Raw genomic sequence first — 11016 nt, 5'->3', positions numbered from 1 at the left:
AAAAAAAAGCAGATCATTTCAATGCAGTTAGTCATTTTGCAACAATTAACAATTAGATGATATAAAAAAGTCCAAATGCAATGGTGATGCTTGTTCACTAATTTCCTTTTTTACTTCAGTGTCAGCTCAAAGTACTATTTACAATCTTTTCATTTTCCCTTTATTTTAAAGTCAAGCTAAGGCAGAGGCTCAGATCTGCGGGGAAGGGACCGTCAGGAGCCCGGTGGGCTTCAGCTTGTTGATCCCTCCGTCCAGGATACAAACACGTGGAAAACTCATCTTCACTAGATGTGCAGCAAACTGCAGAAAAAAAGAGAAAGTTCCCATCAAAAACTGAATACTAAACACTTCAGATTTATTGGTTTTGTTCAACTTTTTCTGTCTGCTGTATTACTAATATTTAGGACTTAAGTAGTTCTAGTTTCTCTGTAGTTATAAAAGGCAAATCCACCACTGTAAAATACTCCAATGTAAAATTGGTTTATCAACCTCTCTGAGACAAGCTCAGCATAAATTTACACATCAGACTGCGGGATTACTCCTTAACATAAAAATGCACTAATTCAGTACATTTTTAAGTTTAAGAATTAAACATTTTATATTTCTCTGTGACTCCTCATTGAACCTTTGTTTTGTCAGTTACATGGTGAAACCAAGGAGGGGAGTATGATTGCAAAACCTCTTCCTCTGCTACTCATGCAATTATATAAAAAAAAAACCTGATATTCGCTGAACTGGGGTTGACCTTATTCTAACCAGATTATTAACCACAGTAAAATGGTAAAGAAATTAAATTTTGATCATTTCATTTCATGACCTAGGTGATTCAAAGGCCTTATGGATTTCTTATGTCTCTGACATTAAGTAGTGTGTCTCTGACGTTAAATCCACAAATTCTTCAAAAACAGCTTCTTAAAACCTCCTAATTAAAATTTTCAGGTGATCCTGTCACATGAATAATTGTCAAATCATATATATGATGATAATGACAAAAAAATCATTATGTTTGATACTTGGCTTGAAATGAAAGAACATGATTATCACCATGCAAAACACGACAGGGATAAAGCCACAGCCACACGACTGTATACTGATTATGTGGACCATTAAAAGGTTAAACGCAGCAAAGTTCTGATGCTTCCCTTTAATAAAGAAAATGCAGGATTGTCTTCTCAGTTAATAAGAACTATTTCTTTTTCACTTTCTAACATATGGAAGGGGGACATCTTTTCTAAATTGGGATTTTGCCTGAAGCACTATCCCTGCTGAGTTTATAAATGCCAGCTTGGCTAATTTATTCCAAGAAGAGCACGAAAGGAGAATGTACGATGATCAGTGTAGTTCTCTCTTGTGTTATGCTGAAGTGAGCAAATTTATTTTTGTTCACTGAAATATCAGATGGTGATTTATGTAAAATATAATCTGCTAATGTTCAAAATGTTCCAGTGAACTATTTATTACATTGTACGCCAGACCAATAATCTCAGTGTGGCTTTATATAACAGATGGCTGAATTTTACAAGACAGAGGCCTGAATTTAAAGATTATTGCCTTCACAAAATATTTAATATCGACAAGACTAAGTATAAATTTTTAGTAGTCATGAAACAGAAGATTGATTGTTTTATCTTATTAAATATATGCTCAAATAAATGCTCCTATGAACAAAAACAAGTTGTCAAAATGCTTGCATCAGTTCCAGAAAGCAGTTTTTAAAAAACTAAAAACTGGACCATAATGTTAGCGATGTAGTAGCTCATCTCACTCACAATCCATCACAATTCACAGGTTATTGTAATGTGTGAAGGACCGAAAGAAATTGATAAATGTTGTAATTGGTTACCTTTATTGCACAAACTAATGAGAAATTAGATCCACTTAGAAGTCAAGGAGGGTCGCAAACAGTTAAGGACAAATTAATTTCATCCACCACTAAATTAAAGTTTAAGTTCAGGACTTTTTCTGACTCCTGGTGATCGACATTTTCATGGCCATGAAAACCATGAATATAGTTAGTTACTTTGTTTGTTTGTTTATTTGTTTGTTTTTGTTGCAAGGACAAGACCGTTACTAGTCTATCCCCATTATAACCTAACAGTTATACATAAGGATCTATACACTTTTACCTCAAAATTTCTTAAAAGAGTAGTTAGAAAACTGCTAACTGATCATCTGCGGAGGAACGATTTATTTGAAGGGTTTCAGTCGGGATCCAGAGCTCATCACCAGTGTTGGGTAAGTTACTTTAAAATAGTAACTTAGTTACATTACTAGTTACTTCTCTCAAAAGTAACTCAGTTACTTCAAGTTACTCGTTACTTTCAAAGTAACTAGTTACTAGGGAAAGTAAATTTGGTTTTATTCAGAATTCTCTTGTTAATGTGTTTCTTCCATAACTTTGCCAGTCTTCTAGCTTGCTTACTTGCCACAAGTGCACTGTGCCACCTACCAATAGAAAGGAAAAAATAATGTGCATATTTCCACGAGAGAAATCCCACGCCTGGACCGTCATTGACTGCTGCCATGATTCTAGCCTACGTCACAGTGTCATGTGCGCCTTTTACATCCAACACAAAAACTGCAGTCGTGGTGCTTTCGATTGTACTCAGAACTCGGAAATTCTGCCTTCTGAATAGGAAGATGTAGGTAACACCAGACTGCAGATGAGCTGCATACAGGGCTGGACTGGGACAGAAAATTGGCCCGGACATTTTGACTAGAGACTGGCCCACCATTATAGGAAAAATCATAAAGCCTTTGAATGAAAATAAACGCTGTTGTGACAGTGATGTACACTGTTTTGATGGTATATATACATCAATCTATCAATCGTTTGTTGTAAGAGTCAGATAATTATTTTTTAAAAGCTAGACATTTTAAATGAGAATAAGAAAGAAAAGTATTTCTTTGTGCCCACCTCTCCCTGTTAATGCCCTACCTGGCCCCCTGGCAACACTTTGCTAGATCCGCACCTGCACAGTTACCAGCTGTCAGCTACGTAGAAAAGGATCCTGGTGTTATTTGTCTCTCAGAAACAGTTCATAACTTCCCTTCAACTCATTCATGTTACCTAAAAGGTAAACCTGTTTCTCCATCACAGCTCTGATGATTCAGTAAGGACATCTCCTGGTTTCATCTTCATGTTTCCCTCTCACCAGATAACCAAACCATATCATGACCAGCAGCTTTTTTGCAGCTGTGGCTCCAGCAAACATCAGCTGATACTAGAAATTAATATTAAATAAATTCTAACAACAGCTGATCAAGCTTAAACGTGCTGCTGTTGTTTAGCGCGACATCCGCTGGTTTCCTCTTTCTGGCGCAAAGTGAGCGATAAACAAACAAGAGAGAAAAGACGATCAGCTGATCATTGATCAGTTTCATGATTGAAGTAGAAACAGGAGAGGGAGGGAGCGAATGAGAGGAGAAGAGGCAGCTGTGCAGCTCCAGCTTTGTGCCTTTTTCATTGTAGCTGAATTACGGGACAAACTGTTCCTTTTCACCTCAATAAGAAACGCGTAATATTTTCTCTGAATACCAGACGGGACGGTTGGCAACTCTAATAACTTATGAACAAAATAAAATTCAACATCATTAGCTTCATAGCACCCACCCAGCTGTATAGAAACTCTGTCATGCTAGCTAGTACGCAGTACGGAAAAAGTCAGCACAACGAAAATAAACTCCACCTAAACTTGGTTTATATCTGACCCAGAGAGACTGCAGGTCATAACTTCTTACCTGAAGTTCAGTTCACACTTGGACCGGCGGCCGCCTCGGGTCTCTTTTCCTTCTGCGTCCCTTTTCCTTCATCCACCTGCTGGCCTCCACCACTTGCTAATGTTACTGAATCTGTGGAAGCTCCGCGATAGCCACCACACGAAGTAACGAGTAACGACCCTATCTAAATCCCAGTAACGACTAACGCGTTCCTGATTTTGGCATAATAACTAGTTACCGTGCTCGTTACCACAATAATAACGTAGTTACTGTAACGCGTTACTTAATAACGCGTTAGTCCCAACAACCTAGTATAGAAACAGCTTTAGTGAAAGTTACAAATGATCATCTTATAGTCTCCAACAGTGGACTCATCTCTGTGGTTTTTCTACTAGACCTCTGTGCAGCATGCGATACTGTTGACTGTAATATTTTATTACAGCAATTAGAGCACGCTGTACATATCAAAGGTACTGTGCTGCAGTGGTTTGAATCCATCTATCCATTCTCTTTTGTTTATCCTTATCTGGGTCACGGAGGGCTGGAGCCTATCCCAGCTAGGTTAGGGTGAGACGTGGGGTGCACCTTGGACAGGTTCTGAGTCTGTCACAAGGGCTAATACACAGGGACAGACCAACCATTTGCAGTCACATTTACACCTGCAGTTGTTTGCATATTTGTCACAATTACATGTTTCAGATCATCAAACAAATTGAAATATTATTGAAAATACTCTCTGGACTGACGAGACAAAAGTTAAACTTTTTGGATGTTTTTTTGGATGGACCAGTTCTGTTTACATTTTACCTGCTTCATACATACATTTTCACTGCTATGCAGATCATACCCAGTGTTATCTTTCTATAAAGCCAGAGACACACACACAGACATAAAGACCTGGATGACCTCTAATTTTCTGCTTCTAAATTGAGATAAAACAGACATGATTGTACTCAGCCCCCAAAATCTTAGATATATGGTGTTTAACCAAATACTTACTCAGGATGATATTACCTTGGCCTCCAATAACACTGTGAGGAATCCTAGAGGTGTTTTTGACCAAGATCAGACCCCATCTTATCTTAAAGAACTCATAATAACATATCATACCAATAGAGCTCTTCGTAGTATGAGAGGCAAAGCCTACAGCTTTCAGGCCCATCATCTGTGGAACCAGCTCCCAACTTGGATTCAGGAGTCAGATGTCCTCTCTGCTTTTAACATTAGGCGTAAGACTTTTCTTTTTGACAAAGCATATAGTTAGGGCTGGATCAGATGACCCTCCTTAGTTACACTGCAATAGACTTAGGCTGCTGGGGCTTCCCATGATGCACTCTTTCTCTCATCCCTTTTCACTTGCCATGTGTTATTCACCACTCTGCATTTAATTATGAGTTATTATTTATCTCTGGCTCTCTTCCACAGCATGTCTTCTGTCTTGTCTCCCTCCCCTCACCTCAAACCAGTCACGGTAGATGGCCGCCCCTCCCTGAGCCTGGTTTTGCTGGAGGTTTCTTTCTGTTAAAAGGGAGTTTTTCCTTCCCACTGTCACCAAGGTGGTTGCTCACAGGGGTCATCTGATTATTGGGGTTTCTCTGTATTATTGTAGGCTCTTTACCTTATAATATTAAGTGCCTTGAGGTGACTGTTTGTTGTGATTTGGCACTGTACAAATAAAACTGAATTGAATAACCAGAAAAGTCAATAGTGATTTCAGCCCTTGAAACATTATGCTTCTGTGTTAATTCATATTTTCTTCATGTAAAAATACTGCGCATACTGAGGTGCTGCACACATATACGTGGATGACTGCTTTCTCACCATAGCTGCACTCTTCATGTTGTGGCTGATGACCACAATGACACGCCCTCTATAGCTCTGGAGGCCTCCTGCAGCGGGACACTGCACCACCTCATTTTCCGGACCAAAAGTCGTGTTGAAGGGAATGTTGATGCTTCCAGAAATGTGGCCTCTGTTGAAGCTGGAGGCAGAGGAGTTAAGGAATAATGGCGAAGAAGCAAGGCCAAAAATGTGTTTGTGTGTAGTGTGTGTGCTTGTGTGTCATTTCATGGGAGTCGCTGTATTACTGAAAAACAGCAGATACACCAGTACATAACAATATTGCGTAAGTTCAGTGAGTGCTTGTTATAATTCTGATCAGGCTGACTTTTAGTACAAATCATATGTAAGACAAACTTTAATGCAGAGGTGTGGAAACGCGACGAGGATGTGAAGAATAGAAAGGGCGAAAAATGAGAGAAATAAAAAAAGAAACGTAATAATAAGGATATAAAAAGAAGAAGAAAAAACAGAGGAAAGGTCCCTCAGTGAGAGTCTTTGGCAAAGTGATATTGAACAACCCCAGATTGATATACTGAATAAAAACCAGACAACGAACTTTTTCTGAGTGCATTAGCTTTGTTGCAATACGTTTCTGCGTTTACCAAATCAAACCATACCATTTGCAACTACATAAACACACAAAAAGGGTTTGGCAAAGACCATAACAGAGGTGAAAAAGGTTTGTCAAATCCTGTAAAGTGGCCTAATCCCTTTTGACCATGTGAGCTGGGCTGTGGAGCCTATCAGTATGCTCCAGAGAAGAAATTTTGTCACAGAAACTGCCAATTCAAAATCTCTAATCTTGCCACTAATCCTTATTGATTAATGGCTCTTTAACCTCTTAGCCAATCAGCCATTCCACTGATGAGCTGAACCTTTGAGCCTCACTCTTTCTGGTGCTTTGAATTTTCTGTGTTTGAGGATTTCTGTGTCTATTGTACTGCATCCTGTAACAACAAAACGAATGCCTTTATGCAATTCTGTAATTATATTCAGAGCAAAAAACAAAAACAAAAAACAAAACAAAAAAATAGAAAAGAGGGTATTGATTGTGACAAGCTTCACTTTTAATCTGCCGGGGATGTTTTATATAGACGACTGCGTGCATTTATGCACATCAAGGCCATGGATACGGCTCCTGTTCTGGGAAAAGGCTGCATCTCTAAAACATCAACTTTTCATGAAAGAAACAACCCAGGTTTCAGCTTTCTCTTTCATTTAGCCCAGTGAGTCTGTAAAATGATTATAGCTTAAGAAGGAAGAGAATTTTCACATAAAATGTGACATACAACATTAACCAGGGTAAACAATCTATTGTGCAAAATACCTAAAATATCTTCTGCTGCTGCCCTTAGGGCACAGCAGATCATCTGCCTCCATCTTACTCTATCCCTTCTAAATGTTTTTGTCAGACTTCTCTGTGGTCTTCCTCTTTCCGTGTTGCCTGACAGCTCAATATTCAACATCCTTTGTCCACTGTATTCACTACCCTCCTCCGTGTAAACCATTCTTCACCCTCTTCATACCTAGCCTCACTCCCTCCTTACTAATCCCTCTGCACTTCCTGTGCTTCATCTGTCCTCCTCTCTCTGTGATGTTCTTTATTCATGAGCTCCTTAAAGTACTCCTTCAATCTTATCAATACACCTACTTCACTTGATAACAAATTTCCATCTCTATCCTTAATTATTCTAGCTGCTGCACATCCTTTCAAGAAAAAAAAATCAAATCTACTACTTCAGTAAGAATTTCAGGAAACATGAATGTCAGTAGGTCATCCAGCTCACAATCCATCATAGTTCCGAGGTTATTGCTCCTCAAGGCTGCTAACAAGACTTTGACTACAATTCAGGTGACTACTTAATGGATGATCACTGCATGTGAGTTTAACTTAATTATGATCAACAGTATAGGAGGAGTAGTGATTGTCGTGAAATGTGGACTGATGGAGAGAGGCCTTGCCATGGCATAAACCCATCAGTCCTTAGGCCAGATGAGCTAATAAAGTGGAAACGATCATGTAGCCATAAGGCCAGATGAATGCATTTTACTTAAACTAAACGCTGCTGCTTTAATAGCTCGTCACTTCTGGATATGGTGGGGCAGTTTGGAGGAATTTCAGGGGGCCAGCTGAATGTTGCAGAGCCTGGATGGACTGCAACTGATGGGGACCAAGCTGTTTTAATCTCTTTGCCTGTGGTTTCATTAAAAACAAGGAAAAGCAAAGCACTGCCACCACATAAATAGGTAACCAAAATATCCAAGGCACTGAACAGAGAAAGACAAAATGTTTCTTCATGTCACAAATTCAAAGTCTTTTGCATATCATTCACATAGGAAGTGAATCTTACATTTATCAACATGGCACAGAAAGCAGGTCACTGTTCGAGGCACAGGTATTAAATAATTTGAAATGACACCCTGTGTAAATTCAAAGATGCTGTCACACTGGGCTCTGCCAAACCCTCCGACTCCCCCTCAACATCACATTCTGGGTCAGGCTGAACTATCATGACTCCTGGATTTGCACTTTCTTTCTTTTCTTCCCCTGTGTATTGTGCTGAGTGTCTTCATCATTGTAGAGAAGCACAGACAGGTGTGATGAAAACCGCCCTTACCAGCTGCACCTTATGTCATCATGCCTTTGAAAATACCTGGCATCTCTGGCACTCTACCAGATCGCAGACCCTGCTAACGCTCAGTGTGTTTACATTTCCAAGACAACCCCATCTCCAGTCACCCAAGCTTCCTGCACACCCTCTCCCACGGCTCTTTAGCTGCCAGCAGGAAGTATTCTCCAATCACCTTGCCACTCTCAGTTGCTAATAAACCAACTTTTGCTTTTAATTTGCATCAGCTTATTTGTGGTTTCTTTTGAGTTTATTTATTCAGTGTGTGGTGTTAAACAGATGCATGAATCAGAGCTTTTGCAGGAGTCAGCCATGAACTAAAGTACTTGAAATCTGCCTTTACTAGAACCAGTGTGGTATACGTTTGACACTGAATAACAGCAGTGGAATATTTACATGTTAAAACTGATTTCCCAGCTGCACAAAAATGGTAAGGATACTCTTCCGCAGTGCGGATATCGACTGCAACAATTTTGGGCTTGCCAGTTTTGTTCCTTTTGGAGGACCCGGACAATGACAGCTCACAAAGGTCAATTAAGTCCTCCGCTGAGATCCTGGGAGATACTTCTGCTTTCAGGTCAACCAGTGACAGAGGCTCCCGAGACTATAAGAGGAGATGAGATAAAGAGAGAGAAAACAGCAGTATATGCGGTCAGAGAATTTATGGAATAATGATTTTGCAAAAGTTATTGTAATGAAATAACACAAGAGAAAGAAAAACTATTTTGTCAAGTTGGATATTTATTTAAATCACACCAACAAGCTTTCATTAAATAAATCCCCTCTCGATTAGTGCTTAATGTCTTCCTATAAAATGAGCCCAAACTACCATTATGAATTTCCATATAAACTATATTACAGCGCCACAGATGAGCAGCAGTAGTGGCCAGAACCTGGTCCTTTGCCAGTTTCTACCTGAATTGCCAAATAGGTTCATTAAAGCACCCAGCCTGAGGCATGGCTGCAGGAGGCTGAACTCTGCTCTGCAACAGTGACCAAATGTTATACAATTCCCAAAATCCCTGAAATACATTTTAAGTATAAAGTGGGGAAAACCGAGGGTGCCAAGAGTTTTGACCAACTCCTTTAAAAAGACTAACAAACAAAAATATTGTCTTGATGATGAGAGTTCATTTGTAGTCTGCGACTTCTGTTCACTGATATGCAAATTAAACTGAGGAGAAATACTAACCGCATTATCTAGGAATTTCAGCACACTGTGCAGGATAAAAAGAGCCGACTGCAGGACCAGTAGGTTAAATGCCAAAGTGCTGCCAACCATGAAATAAAATGCTTGAAAGCAGCTCACTAAAACTGGTCAGAAGAACAATCTATGGCCCACCCCAGAGCAATAACTCAGGGCTGCAGACCACAGGTGTTCTGTTAGCTCAAAAGCGATTTAAAAGATTTTTTTATTCTCCTGTTTTTTTCTTTGTAAAAGGACTATGCAAAAAATTTTGCGGTTTACTTACTGTTGTTAAATTACAGCGTTATTATTTAAACAGTGAATAAGTGTTTCTGCTTAACATCCTAAGAACTTGCAATTTTCAAGTATGTGTGCTACAGTTTAATAATTTCTATTTCATGCTCATTTACATAGTAATTATTACACTTTTACTTCACAGAGACAAAGAAATGGTCCACCACAGATTGTAGAATTAAATATGAGGACAAACTTATTACCCCCCCCCATGAAAGTTTCTGTCAAACATTTCCCCAAGTGCTTTTTTAACAAGGAAGGAATTTTTAACATAGCAATTATAAACATACAAGTTTTCTTTAGAAAGCATAAATGATTTCTATATGCACACAATAACAGATTTATTTCAGAAAAAAAAAATCCCTGGGTCAATTTTAGCCCCCTGAAAAACTAACCACTGACCAAAGCATAAACGACTGTTGTTCAATAATGTGCTAACTTTGAAATGGTCAAAAACTTTAAAATTAAGTGAAAACTGAGGGTTACCTTTGAATTTGCACACAGTATAAAAACCTCAACAGAAGAAATCAGTTTAGATTTGAGAAAAATAATTGTTGATGCTCACAAAGCAGGAGATGGATATACATAGTTATCACAGCGCTTTCAAGTGTCAAGAACTGGAGTCAGAGCTGTCATCAAGAAATTCAAAGAAAGCCACACAGTACAGAACACGCCTGGCAGAGGTAGGAAGTGAAAGATTTCAAATACTTTGGAAAAAAGAAACTAGTGAGAGATGTGTCTAAAGACCCTAGAACAACTGCCAAGACAGCAGTGAGTGACTCAGCCAAGTTGTATTGTAGTCTCAAAGATGACAATCACTAGAATACAGCATAGGATTGGACTGCCAGGTTGCAGACCAAAAAAACCCATTCATATCTAAAAAAGCTTCAGAAAGAGAAAGCTTCAGGTCAGAATGGTCAAGTAAGCTAAAGACAGCCTGAAGAAAGATACTGGAAGTGCACCCTTTGGTCAGATGAGAGGAAACTAGATCTCTTAGGCCGCAGAGATGTTGCTTATATTTGGAGAAAGAAGGGAGAGGCATACAACCCAAGGAGGTCATGTGAAGATTTGGAAAGAAAATGTTGAGGAGTCAGCAGCAAAACCGAGTCTGGGTTTCCCCTTTGCCTTCTAAAATGATGGCGACCCAAAACAAATGTCCCTCCTGGTAAAGAACTACCTCCAGATGACAAAAGTGACTAACATGTCTGTACAAAGCCTGACTTGAATCCCCCTGAAAATATGTGGGGTCAAAGCCAGAAAACCATCACATTTTGTTTATTTCTCTACTTTCCTAGGCTATTTTGGATTTTAGCTAATTTTGCTTTGATTTTAGCTTCTAACTTT

General features: G+C 39.1%; 1 protein-coding gene across 3 annotated transcripts in view; it reads right to left on the bottom strand.

Moving 5' to 3' along the window:
- Positions 1-113: 113 nt before the first annotated feature.
- The window catches only part of tbck (TBC1 domain containing kinase), a 52988-nt gene continuing 42085 nt past the window's right edge, over positions 114-11016 (bottom strand). For all 3 annotated transcript variants that reach the window (XM_040024029.1, XM_040024030.1, XM_040024031.1), the window contains 3 exons: positions 8633-8796; positions 5542-5701; positions 114-300 (listed from right to left, as the gene is read on the bottom strand). In XM_040024029.1, the coding sequence (XP_039879963.1) occupies positions 190-300; positions 5542-5701; positions 8633-8796 (435 nt within the window). In that variant the 3' untranslated portion in view covers positions 114-189. The remainder of the gene's footprint in view (positions 301-5541; positions 5702-8632; positions 8797-11016) is intronic.

Source organism: Simochromis diagramma, unplaced genomic scaffold (assembly GCF_900408965.1).
Source record: "Simochromis diagramma unplaced genomic scaffold, fSimDia1.1 OVJJ01000302.1, whole genome shotgun sequence".
Classification (NCBI taxonomy): Eukaryota; Metazoa; Chordata; class Actinopteri; order Cichliformes; family Cichlidae; genus Simochromis; species Simochromis diagramma.
Note: the sequence above shows the minus strand (reverse complement) of the source record. Positions and strands in the feature narration are given on the sequence as shown.